The 20,034-nt window shown below is 54.3% G+C and overlaps 1 protein-coding gene across 1 annotated transcript; it reads right to left on the bottom strand.

Annotated features, from left to right (window-relative positions):
* Positions 1 to 7,859: 7,859 nt before the first annotated feature.
* Positions 7,860 to 19,790, bottom strand: LOC147412475 (coiled-coil domain-containing protein 40-like; the record flags this gene model as incomplete). Its single annotated transcript, XM_086481339.1, has 17 exons — positions 19,772 to 19,790; positions 18,130 to 18,360; positions 17,757 to 17,947; positions 17,151 to 17,234; positions 16,843 to 17,062; positions 15,854 to 16,008; positions 14,907 to 15,029; positions 14,388 to 14,509; positions 13,422 to 13,665; positions 13,132 to 13,314; positions 11,646 to 11,891; positions 10,691 to 10,904; positions 9,970 to 10,139; positions 9,754 to 9,845; positions 9,031 to 9,151; positions 8,179 to 8,367; positions 7,860 to 7,967 (listed from the first exon to the last, which is right to left on the bottom strand). Coding segments are annotated over exons 1-17 (2,712 nt in total), but the record flags the coding sequence as incomplete, so codon positions are not given.
* Positions 19,791 to 20,034: the final 244 nt, after the last annotated feature.

Raw genomic sequence — 20,034 nt, forward strand, 5'->3', positions numbered from 1 at the left:
GGGAGGGGGGTGCGGTGCGGGGCAGCCCCCCCGTCTCCACTCACCTTCCCAGTCCCACCAGCTTGTCCATATCCAGCGTCAGCGGGGTGACCGGCGACATGCCCGCTCGCCTCCTGGCCACTCCGGCTAGCCCACGGCCACCGGGGCCGCCCTGCGCCGCCATGGCGAGTGCAGGAAAGGAAGGGAGGCGTTAATTACACCCGTTGGAGCGACCGTTCCCGGCCCCGGCGGAGCGGAGCGGGGCCGCGCCGATGCTCCGCCGTCCGGTGCGCGAGGGGGGGGGGCGCGCGCCCGCGGCCGCCCCTATTTATATTCGAAAACTAACAGGGGAGCGGCGCGGCGGGAGCCAATGGGGAGGGGCGGGGGGCGGGGCCACGGCCGGGTCGGGGGCGCGCGGGCAGGGGAGCGGAGCCCGGGGGTGCGGGCAAAGCACGGGGGGAGGGGCCAGCAGGGGTGCAGGGGCATGGCTGGAGGGGCTCAGGGGGCATCGCCCAAAATGGGGGGGGGCATGGCTGGGTGGGGGGACATGGCTGGGGAGCACAGGAGAGCTCGGCCCAAAGTGGCTGAAGGGCATGGGGGGGGCACGGCTGAGGGGGTAAATGGGAATGGAGGGGTGCGTAGTTGGGGTCTTGGGGGGCATACGGCTGGGGGGGCACGGAATGGTGCGTGGGTGGGGAGACATCGCTGGGGGGCTGCACGTCGGGCGTGCGGCTGGGCAGGATGAGGGGTGGGTGTCCGTCAGTGAATGTGCAGCCCAGGGGGGAGCCCAGTGTTCGGACACTGCCCCCACCCCCAGCCACAAGCCCCCAGCCATGTGGAAGTCTTTGCAGTAAAGATCTCCTGGCGATCCGAAAGCCCATCCGCTGTTCGCACCATGGGGGAAAGCGCTGAACCCCTGCCAAATCTGCTGGGGCTGCTGACACCCACCTCTTGTCCCGTGCTGATGTCGAGTGCTGTATAGACAGTTCCAGATGCCCTAGAAACAAAAGAGCAGCAAAGACATGAGAAGTGGTTTAGACCCTGGAAGTGAAAGCCCTGACAGGAGCTCTCTGCTGCCTGTAGTGTTTCTAAAACACCTTGGTTCCTCCACTCCTTCAGCCAGCAGCGCACAGCGCAGCAGCCCAGAAGCCCCCTGCCATGCAGGCTATCCAAGTGAAAACTTAGGTCCAAGAGGAAGAAAAAGGGCTGGTGCAAATCTCCAGAGTTCATACTAAATTCTTTCAGTCCAAAACTGAAGGGCAGGGTGCCTACAGAGACTGGAAAATAATAGATATCATTCTTTTCCCCTTTTCTCCAGTTTTGCTCTGTTGGGGTTTAGTTTTTTCCTTTTTTTTTTTTTTTTTTTTTTTTCCTTGCAGGGGGTGTGTGTGGATTTTTTTCCAGAGAATGTAACACACGCACAGTCTAGCTGTGCCTTCTTAGACCTCTTCTTTGGATCTATCTGCAAAACTCCGGCAACACCATGCAGTCATTCTGAGAGCCCTGAACACACGTGCCAGACAACTGAGGAAAGGACAGTGCATTGACACTGCATGTATTACTGAATGGTTGGTTTTCACTACCTCTGCCAGAAAAGAGAGCTGAATATTTAACCTCTGGTTGCAGTTTCTAAACTATACCATTATAATCCTGATCACTAAATACTTTTTTAAAGCAAAAGAGTGGAAAGAAGTGTTCTTGAGAAGTGTTATTTATCTGACAGCTATCAGGTTCTAAGTTGCTCTTTCAGGCAATAAAGATTTTTCTCCTTTCTTTAGCGTGGCCGTATTATTTTGAGACACACAAAAATGATTTCCCCTAAGAAAACAAGCAAACGGGTGCCACAAACTTGAGGGACAGTAGATCTTCCAGGTCCTGCCCCTCGCTGCAGACAAGACGTTGCCAGCATCAAGTGCTCTTTGACGATGCCTTCTGACCACAGGCACCAATTCTGATCAGTACTGAGAGACAGCAGAATCTAAGCCCAGGGTCTGAACACGTTTGGAGCTTGCCCGACTTCACGCTTGATATCACACCAGCAAAATACCTGGCCCGTGATTTTGTGTAAGTAGCTGTGACTGGACTTACCCTTGCCCGACTTGTTCAAATCGAGTGTATTTCTGCTTAGGATCTGCCACGCTCACAGTGCTCCCTGAAAGAAACAACATTAAAAATGGAGACACCCCCTTCCAGCAGATCAGAAATGCCGCCCCACTGTCTGGGGTTGGGAGCCGTTTGTAGGCAGCTGGGTGACAACAACGATACAGGCAGCTCCGCAGCACAGAGAGTCTCCACGAAGACTGATTTTTACAGTCCTCTGGAGAGTCACCCGGACAGGAAACCAAGAACTTGGAGAAACATTCACAGGAGCCGCAGATCAGAAAAGAACAAGTACCAGTGCAAGTGCTTGTTGTCTCGAAACACTAAGGACAGCTGGAACAACAGAGCCTTCATCTTCTTAGCAAGAAATAGTCCGTGCGATTCCCCAGAAGGTTTAAGACTTCTGGAGGTTAACTGCCCCTTGGGTTCTGGAATCCATTCTGATGAACAGGTGCCACTTGCAGACAGGAAGAATATTGCACAGTGTTCCCAGGAGGGGATCTTCTCAATGTTTCAGCGGCTTGCCAAAAGAATGCCGTTATGTTTTTAGAGAACAGCGTCTCCTGTTACAAACAAGAGAGAAAAAGCATCTCAGGCAAGAAGCCAGAGAGATTGGGAACATCAAGGAGGAATGCAGATTGGGACAAAGAGGCAGTGAATGAAAAACCAGCCATGCGCTGCAGGACAGAGACAGAGGAAGGAAAAAAGAGGGGCAGGGAGCAGGACAGAGGGAGAGCAAGGAAAACCAAAGGGGCAGGTAGAATAGCAGAACAAGAGAGGGGCTTGGAAACCAGAGAGGGACGAAGAGGGAGCAGGGTATGAGAACAGACAGAAGAAAGGGACAGGGAAGCAAAAGAGTGACGCCAGTGATGGAAGGTGGGAGGGCACAGGCACAGGGAGGCACCCGGAGCACAAGAGGGGTGACACGGCCCCAAGTGTGGACGGAGGGTCGCAATCACGACAAATTTATCTACACACTTGCAGATAAGCCGGCACGTCTTTATTGCAGCGCTGGGAAGCACAGGGACAGCTCCACCCGATGGGCTTCAAAGTTACATCAAAAATTCAACATCTTATACCCTTTTTCTGCAAAGTCAGGATCTTTAACAGATTTTAACATAAGCATGCATCTTATGCCCGCTATTAATTTTGACAGTTACAATGATTGGTCCACCCTATTCTATAACTTTCTTAATAGTCCTATCCTAATCTAATAATTGGTTATTTTACTGATCAAAATCTCTGATATACAAATTAGGATGGGGAGGACGGGAGAGTCTTCACAGCAACATTCCTTTGTTTCGATGGATTCATCACATAAGAGAACTAGCTGAGAACGTACAATTTCACCCCTTGTACCTGCCTCCCTCCCTCCTCGTTCTGTGTTCTGTACAGTTTCCCAATCCACAGCAGCTTCAGCTTTGGCCATCTTCCTAAGGCCTGCATCTGCTGTCTCTTAGCATAAGTGAGGTTTTGTCTACTCCTTACCATAATGTAAATTAATTGAATCAGGAAATAATTAACTATAAGAAATTAGTTGTTTATTCAAAACAATTAATTATCAATGAAATTCAAAATTCAGATCTGATTATAACACAAGGGCCCAGGACTCACTGCCGCTCCCGCTCTTGGTGCTGCTGGGAGCATTTTATTGTTGAGACACTTCTGTCTCTGCCTCTCTCAGCTCTTACAATCTGAGGCTTCCTACATACACAGCCTCACGTGCGCACACACACACACACACTACATGGCTGTACCGTGCTTTGGTTACGCACACAGGCCCCGCGGTGCATGTTGGTGACCAGCTCTGCTGAGGACTACTCACAGGGACCCTTCCTCACGCGGAGAGGCCGGCTGTCTCTTGTCTGCAGCTGGGGGCAGCTCGCAGCCGGATCCCCTTCGTGTCCTTCTCCAGCCACTTTTCCTTTTGCCCATCTCCTCAGCTTCAGCCTGAGCTGGATGCAGCTGACGACATCCCCAGGGCAGGAACAGACCACCGAGCCCCTGGCACGGCCTCTGGCAGAGGGAAAGAACCGTGACTGTCACAGCCAGCCCCAGGCCGGAGCCCCTCCTGCTGCAGCCGCTCCTGCAGACCCCGCTCCTTCCCCGCACTGCTGCTGAAGGCCCCTGGGTTAACAGAGCCCTGGGCCTGCCCGAGGCCCCGCTCGCCGCTGCCAGGACAGGCCGTGGGGCAGCCTGGGGCTGCGGGACAGGCCTCAGGGGAGGGGCTGGGGACGGGGCAGCTGCAGGGGGGGAGCGGGGCTGGGGGGGATCAGGGGGGCTCTGGAAGTCGGGGTGCCCAGTGCCTGTGATGGGAGGTCTGTCTCCTTCTCCTTCCCCTGCCCAGCCCTCAGGTCACCCCCGGGGATGCCCCAGCCGGCCCGGCTCCGGCTTGGAGCTCCCACCCACCACCCCCGGGCAGCCAGCAGGCAGAAGACACCCCGTCACCCACCCAAGGGCCTCGCTCACCTCAGGGGCAGCCCCAGCCCTCACCTCAGACGGGCCACGCAGCATCCCGGCAGAGCCATCCCAGGAGCACCCGTGCCCCCCGCCTGTGGCTCGGCCCTACCGATGACGTCCAGGTACTGCCGCACCACGCTCTTGGGGTCAGGGCCCAGGAAGACGTAGAAGTCCAGGATCCCGCCCGTCGTGCGCCAGGTCAGGGCCGGGCTGGGCTGCAGGAGCACATCTGGCGAAGCACGAGCGCCGGAGGAACAAGCTGAGGATGGGGACGTGGGCCAAGCCCATGCCCAGCACCTCCATGGGACTCACCCATCGCGTTGCTGTTCAGCAGAAAGACGCCGTGAGCCGAACCGCTGTCCTCCATCACCAGGTAGAAAGGGTGGGAGCCGTAGAGGTTGACCTGGGGCTGGAGTAGAGCACAGCGCAGTGCGGGTGAGGCTCCGTTGGAGGCCCCAGCACAGCACCCACCCCACCACCTGCCTGCCACTGGCCAGAAGCACCGTCACGGCTCGGGGTGCAAAGCCAGGGCTTGCAGCCCCAGACACTGCCTGAGTCAGCAGAGCTCTGCCCCAAACAAGAGCCCTGGACCGTGTCAGGGAAAGCGGCTTCTGAGCCAAACAAGAGCCCCAGGGGGGACAAAGCCTGACTTGGGGACAACGGTCCCACGGGCTTGCCCAGGGCTGAGGCCAGGTCCCAGAGCTCCACAGCCACCGATGCCTTTCCCCAGCCCCAAACAAGATGTCAGAGGTTGCAGGGCCACCCCCACAGGCGCAGATGAGCCACCTCCCTCTCCCTCAGCCCCGCTCCGTACCACAGGCGCCATATCCCGATTCCAGAGGGTGACCCTGGTCCATGCCGTGTCGAGGACCAGCGGCGTCTGGTGCTCCCCCAGCCCAGAAATGAAATGGGAGGGCAAAGAGGTGGAGATCTGCAGGAACTGGTCTGCGAAGAAGAGGGGCGCGACGGTGGTGTTCGGCCTGTTGGAGAGAAAGGGAGACTCCGGCAAACAGCCCCAGCGGTGCCCAGCAGCCCGGTTTCGACTGATCTCTGGGACTCCTGCTTCCCTTCCCAGGCACCGAACCGCAGAGGGGCTCAAAGCAAAGCCCCCGCAGCCGCTGACCGCCACCCCACTGCTGTCACCGCCATCCCCTGCCGCATCCCTGCTCCGTCCCACGCACCGCTGGGGTTGGGGCCAGGACCCGCTTCCAGACCGAATCCCTTCGGGAAGGCTCGGGGCAGGACGGGCACTTACAGGACCTGCCCGTCGCGCTGCCGGCAGACGACGAGGCCGAAGGGATCCTGGTTGATCTGCAGCCCGTAGAGCGGGGAGGCGGCTCGGCCGCTCGCCCGCGGCGTGGCCAGGGGCACCTCGTACCGCTGCCGGGCCGGGTCCCGCAGCTGCGGGGACAGAAGGGAGGGGGGGGGTGTCAGCGGGGGGGTCCGGAGCACCGGGGCACCGGGCCCGGGGCCGGCTCGCACCGTGAAGCGGAGGCGGGTGGGGGTCTCCAGCGCCACGTCCAGCCGCAAGCTGCCCACGGCCCCCGGCAGGAAGCTGGCGGCGACGCGGCGGAGCCGGGTGGCGGAGCCGGTGGCGGTGGCCGTCAGGTTCTCCGCCCGGTAGCTCCGGTAGCCGCTGGGGAAGAAGCACCAGGGCGGGCCGGGGCTGGAGCCGGGGCTGGAGCCGGAGCCGGCGGGTGCGTAGCAGCAGCCCCGCTCCTCGCAGTCCGCCCGCGACAGCAGCCGCTCGGGGCCGCAGTCGAAGCGTTCGCCCGGGGGCACCTGGCAGCCGGCGGCCCCGGGGCTGCCCGCCGCGGCGGAGCCCAGCAGCGCCAGCAGCAGCAGCGCGGCCGGGAGCCCCGGCCCCGCCATGGCCCCGCCGGCCCGGCCCGGCCTCCCAGCAGGCGCGGCGGGACCGGCCCCACGGCACGGAGGCGTCTGCGGGGCGGGACCGGCCCCGGGAGCGGGCGGGCGCCTTCCCCCGCCGGGGCCGGGGCCTTCCGCCTCCCGGAGCTGCAGGGAAAGGCGGTGAGAGAGGGGGGGCCCGGAGGGGAAGGGGGCGGCTGCCCCCAGCGCCCCAGGCCAGGGGGAGGGATGAAGCCACCCTTGTGCAGCCAAGGAAACAAAAATCAGTTGCACTGCTACAGCTTTGGTGACCACTACCTGCTACACAGACTTAGTTTTTAGATATTTGTTTATTTACAAAGCCTGCAGGCTCCAGCAGAACAAGAGCTGAGGGTTACATGGACGGGGTTGGTGGCAGTCAGGCTTCCTGCGAGCCCAGCCTGGAGCCCAAGCACTGTCTGAGCCACTGGAGAGTCCGGTAGTGCTGGGGATGGTCCTGCTGGATCTGCTGGACGATGGCATCGATGGTCTGGAGCCGGTGGCGCAGTTTCTGGTGCTCATTTCTCCAGGCTTGCTCCGTGCGGCACAGGGGAGTGTACGTCCCTTCCTTCAGCGCCTGCAGGTGCTTCCGGCGAGTCTGGTAGGACACGATCTCCAAAAGGTTCTGAGGAAAGCAACAACAGAAATTGCTTTGACAGCAGGCCGCAGAGAGAAAAGCACTAAGAAAGGCAGGTGACTTTTGTCACCGGTACTGGAACCATCACATTCTGAAAGGGAAGGGCTTCTGAAGAGGGACAGGGCTATGAAGTCCCCCTTGTACCGGCAGAACAGCTGCTAACGGGTACAGCCAGAGAAGTGGTTAGGTTGGAAGAGACCTTTAAGATCATTGAGTCCAACCATGAACCTAACGCTGCCAAGTCCACCATTAAACCGTGTCCCTAAGCACCACATCTACACGTCAGCTAATAGAAAAAAAAAAAAAAAATTAAATGTTCATCACAGAATTCCATAAACCAGAGAAATACCTGCATGCACAGGGCAACCCTCGCCAGGACAGAGTTTGACCAACTTACAACCTTTGCAGGAGGGCATTCAAGACCTTCAGCTGGCTCTCAAATCTGTGACATATGAGCAGCCAGAAAGCACTCACAGAGGAGAGCTGTGACCGGGTATTTTCAAGACACAAACCATGTCCTTCAGGCTGATGTCTCCAGGTGAATGCTGCCTCGCTAAGAGTACAACTGCAGCCCAAATTCAGGACCCCCATGAGCCCTCAAGGTGTGCTCAGTTAACTTAAAGTGCCGCTAAAATGCCAAGCACACTCAGTTCAGGATGGTGGCGAGACAGGGAGATGGGGAGCCGGCACCAGGAGAAAGCAGCCGGTCCCGTCGGGCTCGCGAGCTCCAGGGAGCGGAGCCGCTCACCCGTCGCTTCCTGTTCCGACGAGCTTCTGCGTCTGCATCGAGGCCGTCGCACTCAGGCTCCAGCCTGCGCAGTTCTCGCTGCTTTTCCAAGAAGGCGGCACCGAGGGACGCCTGGGCGCTCTCCAGCTCCAGGAGGGTTGCGTTGCAGTCCTGAACGTTCTGGCAAACGGAAGAGAAGGAAAGGGCAGAGTGTGGTTCTTCGTCCAGCTGCACTCCCAGCCATCTCCCCAGAACTCTCCTGTGGGGTTTTTTAAGGAGCCTCCAAAGCCTGTCCCGTCTGTGTCCCGACACCCCGCGTGTCTGCGCTCAGCCCACCCTGGTGCTCCTTACAGCCCCGGTGAACTCCTGCAGCCCTGCTCTGCTCGCTCACCTTCTGGGCTTTGCTGATCTTCTTTCTCAGCTCCTGTTTCTTGCAGTGGAAGACGCTCTTGGGGACAAGCTTCTTGTCTCTTTTGTTCTGACCCTCTCCACGAAGCGCTATCACCTCTCTGCGAGAAACAGATGCCTCCATATCACGAATCATCTTCTCCTGCTGCTTCATCAGCTGGCCGTAGCGGACCTGCCGTGTGTCAAGATATGAAATAGGCTGAAAGTAACCAATGTTCACAAACGGCACCGAACCGATTCTGTGCGGCACATCCCCTCCACATAAACCAGACATACGTGACACGTGAGCGTTGGCAAGCCAAATTTGCTCTAAACCCAAACCCGGTTTGCCCTGTGTGGATCTAGAAAGCAAAGGGCTGGATTATCAACTCGTCTAAAGTAATCTTCAAAAGGTTTCACTGGAACTCCTTAGCAATAGGAAAAGCAGAAGAGTAAAGTAACCTGGGAACAAAAGGGAAGAGTTGCTTTGCCAGAAGACAGAAGGCTTCCCTAACCAGTGATTAAGATGATGCAATATTTAGTCATCAACATTCCTTTGCTTATAAATTGGGGTCACGGCATAAGGTGGCAAACATATTATGTTTTAAATAGATTTCTCAGGTGTCTCTAGACTCTGCTGCAGCCCATTACACGGCAGGCGCAAGGAAGGCACGAAGAGCACGCACGCTGGATGTATTTCATTCAGCCCAGCTGGAGGGTGTACGATTTCCAACATTGCTGTGGCCTGGCAATGCTGCTTCCCCAGCCCGTTTCTCATCTCCTGCCTTCAGCAACGCCGAAGCTGAATCCATCGTGTGCAGCTTCCCCTCCCCAGTGCTCCTCCCCCGGGGCTCACCTGCATCCTGTGAATCTCTGTTCTCATGGCGTGGAGCTCGCCGTGCCCTGACTCAGACTCCACCGCCGCACGCATCTCTCTCGTCAGCTGGATCTTCTTCTCCCACAGCAGGATTTGATGCCTTCAGTGACAGAAAGGGAAAGCGGCACCTTTGTCAGCGCCCGAGAGGACGCTCGCTCCCTGTGCACGCGTGGCAGCACGCTCCCGAGCTCAGTCCTGAACATGGAGCTGAAGGTTCAGCAGAACCTGAGGGTTTGCATGTGGGACACGTAAAAGGGCAGCCAGGAGCAGCGTGGAACCAGACAGGGAGCTCCGCCATCCACAACGTGGCACGGTGGTGGCACGGTGACTAACAACAAGCGTGCCCAGGCTGCCGGGGGCTGGTGGACCCCAGTGAGCTGCCCAGCGCAGCACGCTCGCTCCGAGTTACTGGCGGAGGAGAGCGCAGGCAGAGTCACCCCATACAGATCTCAGCAACGTCCAGCACGAGCCTGCTGGAACTGTTAAAGCCGACATCCTCACGGCTCTCGCTGCTTGCAGAGACAGCTAAAGCACCTTTCAGCTTCTGCGCCCCAAAATCCATGAAACTCCTTTCATCTTCTCCGAGAAGGACAGAAGCACATTTGCTGTTGCTGGTTCAGTTCGACGAGCAGAGAGGAAAGGTGACATGGACACCTACATTCAAAGAGGGTGGCACAAAGCAAGAACCTCTCTGGTACCTACTCTGCTTCCACCAGGCTGTTTAGGAGTCTTTCCTTCTCCTCAGTCAGCTGACTGTGCTTCTCCTGCATCTCAACCGACTCTTTTTCTGCTGCCTAGGTTTGGGAAGCATAACATTGTCAGACAACACAACGTGGTCAGACTAAGAAAGATTTACACGGTCACTGTCTGCCTCCGATCTGCACGGGAGGCTGAGACCTGGAAATGAGATGTCTGTACCTTGAGAGAGCGCACAAACTCGTTCTCGGTGATCGTGTTGCCATATTGCAGCTCCTCGAAGCTGCTGCTGTTCTTGTGGATCAACACATTCAGCTTTATCAAGTCATTGGACATGTTCCTCATGTGACGTTCGATGTCTTTCTGCTCTTTTGTTTCCTGCTGAATTTCATCTACAGGTGAACAGAAAAAAAAAAAAAAAAAAAGTCTTAAAATTCCCACAAGCAGCAGGTGGAACACAGGCAAGGCGTGACAGACTGCCATCAGACCAGACAACGCTGCCTGCAGAGCCACCTGCGTCCCACGTACCCAGCCAAACCGTTTTTCCACAAGCCCAAAACCCAAATACGGTTTTGAAGGAGACTGCTGTGGAAAAGAGCTGGTTTGAGCCAAGGGAAGCGCCATCGTGGTGGGGACATTTACCCACCAACTACTTGCAAACGTTATTTAAGAAGTGTAGCACGTGACACGGCCACTTCGGTTCGGTTGTGCCCGTTAAGGCAGCGGGATCAGTCGGGACAGGGAATAACGCCAGGCAGAGCAGCAGAGGTGCCTGGCTCGTAGCCCCAGAGCAGCACTGGGGCCGCCTGCGTTACTGCTCACATGGACGTAGGAGCACGGCGCATTCTCTGGTGAAGGTCTGGCTCACCCGTCCGTAAGCCCTCGCTCCCTTTTTCCTCCATTCACAGCTGAACGTTTTAAAAAGAGTTGGGGAATGACCTACTTTCCCTGCGCACTTTCTTCTGCTGCATTACTGTGATCCGTTTCTTTAACGTATCCAGGGAGGCTACTTGTTCCTCCCGTTGGTGTGTTAACTTGACCAGCTCTTGCTGCTGATTGAGCCAGTGCTTTTGTAGCGTCATCACCTCAGAGTGATATTCTTCTATCTGCTTGGACAGCTTGTTGATCTCCATTTCCAGTGGCCCCAGTTCTTGACCCTGGATGAGGGCAAGGTTGGGGATTAATCAGGCAGAAGCTGCTGAAGCACTTTTTGCAGAAGGCCGGTCCAGCTGCTGAGATGCCTACCGAATACTTCCGCTATACTGTTACTTCCTTTGTGCCTCTATTTCCCAGGAGCTGGATGGGACCAATCATTCCTGACCTCACGGGAACAAATGCAAGGGAAGCCCGAACAGCTCTCAGGCTCTGGGGCGAGAGGGGCCTCCTAAGCTCCTACAACAGGCACACCTGGGTGTCCAAGAGTCTGCCACAGCACTCATTCTTGCATTGGGCTCTATAAAGGTCTTGCAGCTCACGGTGCCAGGGGCAGACCTGGGTATCTATCAGCTGAATGGGGCCAAGCACCAAGTGATCTACATCACCCCGCCTGCTCCATTCGCCCCTTGTCAGGATTTGCAGGTTTTCTGATGAGACCCTAGTTACTCCCAGAGTATTGATGTCATTCAACGTTTTCATCGGGCGCAGACAACTCCCTGCAGAAATCTGTGCTGGGCACACCCTCATTTCACAATTCCCTCATGCCAGCTCCTCCCCCCCGTGCACTAAGAGCTGTTTGACAGACGTAAACATTTACATTAACTAGTGCAGCTTTTAAACCTCTATACTGATGCCTGAAAGTTTTAACTACTCAGCACTTACACAGTTACATTTATCAGGGGCACCTCTGGTCACCACAAAGAATAAAATCAAGCCTGGGACTGAAATGGGAATGTACATACCCCCTGCCGCGCAAGAATCTTCTCCAACCTCTTGTTGTACTGGCTGAGCACCGCTTGCCTGTTCTCGGTCAGGAGACTGCACCTTGCAATCTCGCTTTCCCTGCAGCTGATCAGGTCACAGGTATTTTTTACTTCCTTGTCCAGCTGACAAAGTGTGTTTTGGAGAACTGTCAGCCTGCAGCTGGTATGAGTTGCATTCAGAATAACCTGGGCCACATCATTCTCAACCTTGGAAAAATGCAGCTCCTAGGAACGCCAACAGACAGAAAACAAATTACTGTCACCAGCAGCAGCCCACTGATTTGGAACGCCCGCTTCCCGAGGCACAGGAGTCAGGGGATTTAGATTCTCCTCCCAGGTCTGTGCCACAAGCTGCGAGCCAGCCACTTACCCGCTCTGTACCTTTGTTTCTCCATCTCCTGACGGAGATACCAACATTTACCTCTGCCATAAGGCTGCTGAAGAGCATGAAGGAGCCCAAACATCCCAAAGCCTTTAAGAGGCCGCGCTCATCACCTCTGCAGTTACCTGCCCTGCCTGGGTGTCTCCAGCTGCCCGGCTCACCGGAGCAGGACATTCTCCACCACACCCGACAAACACGTCCCTCACCGAACCACCACCGCAGCAGCCAGAAAGGCGGGTGCCTGTTGAGCGCAGCGCGAATGCAGCCGGGTGACTTCTGCTGCCCCCGCGCCGCCAGCAGCCACGACTCTCTGGCTACATCCAGCCGTGCACCGCAGGTGCTGATGGGAGACAACGCGAGTGTCCGCTTGTTGGTGTGCCTGTGGGAAGGGGGCGGGGGGCCCCTCTCTCACAACGGAAGCCAGCCCTGGAACTCTTCCTCTTGCTCAAGATAATGCCCCCGATTTAAAAATCCCAGGGCCAGGCTGAAGTAACCCGCAGAAATACAGAGGTGTGGGTGCCTTGTTAGTGCCAGCCCACACAACTCAACACCACAAACACTACGCTGAATCTTCTAGTTTTTCTATCTGTTCCAGTTACACACTCCCAAAGAGAGCAACTGATCGTGCCACAAAGAACTGTGGGTCTGGTTCGATTGCTCCTTGGGCTGTAATCCTCACTCAGGAACGAGAGCAGGCCTGTATCGCATTCCATGATGCCGGACAGAGATACAGGTTAGTTCAATGTGGAGTACAGCAGTACTACATATCCACTGTCTTCCTCCAATACATAAGAACTGGTACTACTTTATGGTAAAAACTCCCAGAATTCATCGTTCTGTCCCGTTTTTTAAGTAAAGAAAGAACAGTACATTATGTGTCAAGGCCTTTTTGGCCAAACCCTCTCGCGTACACCAGAATCCCGCAATAAGAGCACTGGAAGAACCAAACTGAAGTCACAAACTCAGCAGACCTTCAACTGCAGATCTGAAAAGCAGAACGAAGGCGCGGACGAAACACACTTGAGAAACACCGCTCAGGGCGGTTTCCTTCCCCCGCCCTCCCAAACGGAAGAGATAACACACCAGGTCTGTTTTTCTCCTACGGAGCTTTGCAGCCAGCTGCGAGAAGTGCTTTGTGGCTTTGCTGGACACCATCTGGTCCTGAAGCTTTGCCATGATTTCGTTCTCCATCTGCACTTTGGCATCAGTTCCTTTCTCTATGTCCTTACTGATGGACAGCAACTGATTCAGACAAGCAGCTTGATCCTAAACGCAGGAAAGACAGGAGACAGGGTCACTACAACTGTTTGGGGAAGGGGATTAAACATCTGTGTCTGATTTGAAAGGTTCTTCTTCCAAGTAACTCTCCTCACCATCCTGGTCCTGTTGAGGGCCTGCTCTGTCTTGTGGAGAACGCGAGCGTAGGTGCCAGATTCCACCTTCAAGGCCTCCTGCCTGGAAAGGCACCGGGCAATCAGCTTCTTTGTCATGTTGGCATCGTTCTGTGAACGGCTCAGGATGGCGACAAGCAACTCATTCTTCTCCTCCTCCTTCCTGATTGACTTCCTACAGCCATGGATGTCCGTTTCTAGGGACTTGAGGTCATGTCTGTACTTGCTGGAGAGGCAAAGAGGATGGAAAATCACCACAGGGGTAGACTCACGCGCTGAACAGTCATCTACAAATTCCTCTTTTCAAACACGCTACTGCAGCGACAACAGACCAAGGAGGAAGATCTTTACAAAGGCCACCCTGCTGTGACAGTGCAGAGTCATCAGAAGATGGATGGAGACAGAAGACTGAAAAGCAAACGTACGTAGGAAAATTAATTCCCGCTTTCAGTCCTGTCCCCACCCCCCACTCTTACCAGGATGCCACCATCAAAGCACATTGCAGGCAATCAGCCAGGCTGACTCCAAAGCAAATAAGCGCTTCCTTTGGCAACAACAGGACGGTTTTCCTGATGATTTCTGAAGGCATCACAAAACCCTAACTGAGAGCGACAGGTAAAATCCCTCTTGAAGTCTAGCTCTTTGGATTGAGAGATGTTGCAAAGGTGAAGGAACTCTTCTAAAGGACTAAAATATGAACAGAAAAACTCTAAACAGCTTTAAAAACCCCACACATTTTGGGGGAGAGTTGTGTTTTGGATACAGAATAGTGACGAAGAACTGTGCTTCCTATCCTTTAACCTTACTACGTGCTTCAGAGCAGCAAACTTGTTCTGCTTGACATATCCTACACGCGCAGCAATAAACTGGAGACGCACTGCCCCTTTCAGCATCCCTCCCGTCCAACCCGTGTGAGGTCTCTCCTGGGACTGTTCTCAGATACCGTACCTCAGCAGCGCTTGGGTGGCGATATAGACCTCATCTCTCTGCTTCATTCCCGCCAAGCTGCTATTCCAGTGGTTCATCAGTCGCTTTTTCTCCATGTTAATAGCCTGAACCTCCATACAAGCCTGGGGGAGAGAGGATTTGTAGACAGGAGAAATCTATACTAGGCTGGGAAACCAAATTCACGTTACAATGCCTTTTTTTTGGTGTGTGTTCATAATACGCTGGGCAGGAACAGCTTCAGCTAACGTGCCTCTGGTTTATGGTCACCCCCGACCACAGAGCATAGGTCTGCAAGGAAAAAAATGCAGAGAGGGTGGGGGAGGAAGTGATTTATAGGCAATTCTTGAGGACAAAGGGAAAGACAAAACAAACCAAAACAAAAAAGTCTTCATTCCTCCAAACAGGAACTGATCATACAACTCTGTCCTACACTGTAGCTACCACGTGAGCATGAGCCAACGGGGTCGGTCCTTCCAGAGGGAAATATTAACCAGAAGCAAAAAAAAAGCATTCTCCTACCTCATTTGCTGCTTGCCGAGTTACTTTTGTGTCCTCTGCCTGAGCCACAAATTGAGCTTCGAACAGAGCAATCTGTTCCTGCAGCTCGTAGGCTTTCCGGGTCAAGCGGTCTACCAGAAGATCCTAGAGAGGCAGAGCCAAACAGCTCAGGATGAGTAACATAATCTCAGGCTTAACCAACTAAATTCTACAGCAATAACTTGGGCTGAAAATGAATTCAGTTAGCTTTGATTCCTACTGAAACTCTTCCATTCCTATCCAAACGACTCCTGAATGCAGCAGTGACAATTTTCAAGAGAACAAAACCTTCTTTGCTGGTTTTTATCGTTCCACCCACAGTAGGAAATTGGTCCTTCAGATCTGAAGCAGCATTCATCCCTGCCAGCATGGGTTACATTGCGCCACCTCTCCAGCAGCTGGGAATCTTGATAATTTATGGTTTAAAATCCTTTGTTAAAAACCATCTAAATCCATTCCATCTCAACCGTTTGCCCGCAATTCTGCATCAACAGTAATTAGTTGGTGTCCTGCTGCAAGCAGGAGGCAGCAGAGGGAGCTCCAGCACACCGACCGCTCAGTTCACCTTCCAAGTTCGCTCTTCCTTGGGACTCAGAGCAATTCTCCAGACTTCAACATATGATACTTCTTTGCTAAATATCTTTCTGCCCCCACACCCCCGTTGCCTGCGTGAAGAGTGATCACTACTGATTACTACTTCCTATTATAAGGCTCATAAAAAAATTCTGTTCAGTACATGCCACTATCTTGGTGGTGGGGATTCTTCTCATTTTCAATTATTTGGGGAAAATATCCCCACGCACCTTCCATGGTGTCTGTATATTCACTACAGCCTTCCTTCTGCCAAGGCAGCACGTCCTCCGAGACTCGCCGCTAGCTGTCACCTGAATTCATTTATTTATTTGAAAGAAGAGAGTTTTACTTGATACCTGTTTTTTCTTTTCCACGTCAGCTTGGGCCTTCTCCAGCTCAGCCCTCTTTGTCGACCGTTTCGTTAGTAAAATATTATGGTGCATATGGGCCGTGTTCTGCACGTAGAAGAGGTGCAAGGCCAAGTTTTCAACCTGGGTCTGCATTGCAGAGACTGGGGAGGCAGGGGGAAAAATATTTACAGAAAAGTATGTTTGTAAGACACACTTTAAACAGAGGTAAAAGGGAAAGAAACACAGAAACACCCAAAGCCAAATTCGCACACTGACCAGCCAAATCAGCCCCCCTGAAATGTGAATTTGCATCGGCTTTGGAGTACAGCTCCACAAGCACAGCTAATATCTTGGTAAGCAATTCATTGCTTCCCAGCACTCAGAAGCCCAGGAGATCAAAGAAGGGGCGGCCTCAGGAGGCTGTGACTCCACTCCTCTGCCCCAAAACAGAACTGTCTCTTTCTCAGTCTGTTGAACGCTTCTCTATTTTTTTCAGCAACCTGCCAAACCTTTCTAGGCAGTTTATCCTACGCTGAGCTACCCTCGCCATCACAGTTGTTTTCCTGTCCCCTACCCACAGGCCTGCAGCACAACCAGCATGAGTCAAGTCCATTTCTTTGGCTGGGACGGGTTCCCACACGGATGGCACTCTCAGGCTCCCGCGTGCCCCTCACGACCCACGACCTTTGCGATCTCGTCACACCCTTACAGAGACACAGGCAAACGTAACAGAGCGACAGGATCTTCCTCCTTCTAAGTCACAGAGCAGCCCATCTGCCCGGAACAGTTTTAGTCCTAAAGACCTTCTCAGAAGTACAAGGTAGCCACACGGTCTTAGAAACAACCAGGAATACCTGTGAAAGGTTTCAGCGAGTGCCTGATTCCTGATCAATGTTACTGTATTTTTCAATCCAATGCTTGACTTGGATTCAAATAAATCCCTTTCTCCACACAGTACTAGAGCCAGGAAACCTGGCAAGGGCTGCCTCGGTCACCTTTCTGGCGTTCATCGTGTGTGTTCTGACACATTTGCTTGTAAGTAAGCCTGAGGCCCTCCAGCTCCTCCTCCAGCTGCTGACGTGCTGCGGCCACCTGAGAACGGCGGTCGTGGCTCTTCTCCAGTTCCAGCTGCAGGCGGGCCAGCTGCTGCTGCGCTCCGTAAAGAACCAGCCCAAGCTCTTCCCTCTCTGCTTGCCCCTTCTTCGCTGCTGCCCTCTGCAAACACAAGAGGAAACCAGTTACCTGGCTTCAGCTCGGGCAGGGGTGGGCTGCTGCGGGAAGGCAAAGTAAGAATGCCACGTACCAGTTCCTGAAGCTCTAGGCTCACTTTTTCCATCTGCTTAGTGAGGTGACTCTTCAGGGCAGCCTGGAATCTTCTCATCAGAGGCTGTCAAGAAGTATGACATTGATACAAGTCAACGTACTTGTGTAAAGAAATTATGAAGAAACCTTACTGCTACCCCCGCTGTTAAATAACACAGCGTATTTTCTGCCACAGACCCTTGCATTCTTCCTTTAGCTACGCTCACTGTAACGAGTGAGAGGAGTTACACAGTGGGTATTTGTTGACAGCAGAAAGCCACTACTGAGGATATCTGAAAGTCAGAAACACATCAGAAGAGCTGCCTCTGAGAGCCCATCCCCTCGCTCTTGCTGACAGTACTTCTCTTTCAGGAGCACTGAGGAGTATCAGATTTACCCACTACACGGCTCCCTCCTGAGCCTCCCGTTTGGGGTTAACCCTGAGGGAGCAGACACGCTCAGGAGTCAGTACTTCTGCAAAAGCCTGTTTTAAACACGTGGTTTCAGCCTATGGCTGAGCCGCTGCTGACAATCTACCTTGTGTACTTCATACAAATAAAAACAGCAGGTCTGCGAAGAAGAACGACAAGATTGGAGGACTTCTCACATGTTCTAGATCCAAGACAACCAGCTCTGTTTCTTCTACGGTTTCTTCACTTCTTCCACTCATTTCGTGCCCCTCAGCTCCACGCTGCTGGCATGCCTGTTCCCGCCTTTGGTCACCATGCTCACTGGTGAGCTGATCCAACTGCTCAAAGGCAGTCTCTGAGCAGAGAGAAATGGGTTCTCCAATGTCACCTGGACCCCACCCCCCAAGAAAAAAAAAAAAAAAAAGAGAAGAAAAAGACAAAGAAAATGCTTAGATTTCAAAGCGTTGTGCCTCCAGTTGGACTAACAATGACGAGAAAGGGAGAAAACTAGAAACTGTGCTTGACGGGTGGTACGGAGTGTTGTACTGTTAGCAAGGGACTGAAGGATACCTGACTCTGTGCAGCTGTTCCGCTCCGCTGACCACGCAGACACCTGCTGAGGAGCTCCTGAAGGAAGGGGAGGGTTTTCTCTCTCGGTTACTGGCTGCTCCATGTCACCCAACGCAGGAGGACAACTGTCTAATTCGACTTTGTCCAAGAAAGTCTCAGGGGATTTTTTCTGAAACGTAAAATCCACCACCTGAAACAGCTTTTCAGTCTGCCCTGACAATCTGCTTGTTTCTGTCATCACGAGACAAGAACGATGCAGACACAGAATCGGCAAGAGGGCCTTGTTCTAAACTCAGCCCACAGATACACTGGCAAAGCTGTGCCTCTGCCGATTCAAAAACCACCTTTACCCACATGCAGCACAACAGAGGAACCTCTCCAGCTCTGTCACAGCTTTTGTAGACTTTGTGCCTGACCAGTTAGCTTCTCTCTGTTCAGTTCTGGTCGGGTTTGTGTTGGCAGCAACAAAACCGCCCCAGGAGAATTTGAAGTTACAAATACCGGCCATGCCTTCTGTGAATAAGATTGTGTGTGTTATTAGTGTCTCACCTCTGCAGAACTAACAAACAGCTCTGTAGCTCCTCTTTCTGCTGGTGGAAATGTCTCTTTTTGGTCCTGCAGAGGAACGGACCCTTCTTCTTCACTGTCGCTCCCATTCTCCGCCTCTACTGCCTAGCACACACAGAGGCAAAAAGCAGAATAGCAGCGTTACAGCAGGTTGTGCATTTGGTTTAATGCTCATGCTACGGTGCTGTAACAACTGCTTTCTGTCATGGGAGTTTAATTTTGAAGTTTAATCTCGTTCACAAAAACAGTCACCCAGGCAGCATGAAGATGGTAAAGATCCTGACAAAAATTCTACACACCACTTTTAATTTCAGATGTGTCTCTGGCTCACGTCTATTTTTTAATAAAATGCCCTTAGGGATTTTAGTCCTCCAGCTGGTGCTACACGTAGCCAAACTATTATCTTCTTTTTAAAGAGACACTGTTTTATCCCGTACCATCATTTGCCAAATTCAAATATCGTGCAGTACCAACAGACAAAAAAAACTTATCACCACCAACCTCGAACACAGCCCCCGTACGTGTGTCTGTGAGATGGGGGCAACCTCCCGTTTAACATGCCTACAGCCATCTGGGAGCTGAGTGAGAAGCACATGCTTCAGGACGCTGCTGACACACAGAACTACAACTACATTTAACTTGTTTTTTTTAATAGGCAGGGCAAGACTTCAACAACCGCTCCCTTGTTTTACTTCTCCCTATCGAAACTGCTTCCACGAAGCCATCACTCTGCAAGGAGAGCGTAGGAACATCATGCTGCCCCGCGAACGTTCTGAAGGAAATCACCTCCATAGCAAGAGGCGACGGAACTCGGACGATATCCCGCGCAGCGGAGCCGGATTCCACCCCAGAGCCCTCTGCTGCGGCACCGGCGGCCTCCTCCATATTGCTGGGCTGGGGATGGCCTGTGCCTGCAACCAGAGCGGAGGGAAGAGTGAGAACCAGCCCGGCTCCCCGGGGCCCGCCAGCTGCAGGCCGCCGCGGGGCTGGGCACGGGCACCCGCGGGGCCGGGGAGGCCGGGCGGCCGAGGGCCGGGCGGTTCAAGGCCCGGCCGCGGCCCAGCCCCGCACTCACCCGCCGCCGTCTGCGCCATGTTCCCGTGTTCCCGTTGCCAGGCGACGCAGCAACACCCGGTCACGTGAGCGCTCCGGGCCGCACCACCTCAGCCCGTGGAGGGGGGGGGGGGGGGGGGGGGGGGGAACGCGGGCCGCACCACCTCGGCTCGTGGAGATGGGGGGGGGCTGTGGGGGGGGGCGCTCGGCCCGCACTACCTCAGCCCGCCGGGCCCGGGGGGGGGCCCGCGGCGTCCCGGCCGGCGCCAGCCCCGGTGCGGGGCA

Source organism: Leptosomus discolor, unplaced genomic scaffold, assembly GCF_034619465.1.
Source record: "Leptosomus discolor isolate bLepDis1 unplaced genomic scaffold, bLepDis1.hap2 HAP2_SCAFFOLD_141, whole genome shotgun sequence".
NCBI lineage: Eukaryota > Metazoa > Chordata > Aves > Leptosomiformes > Leptosomidae > Leptosomus > Leptosomus discolor.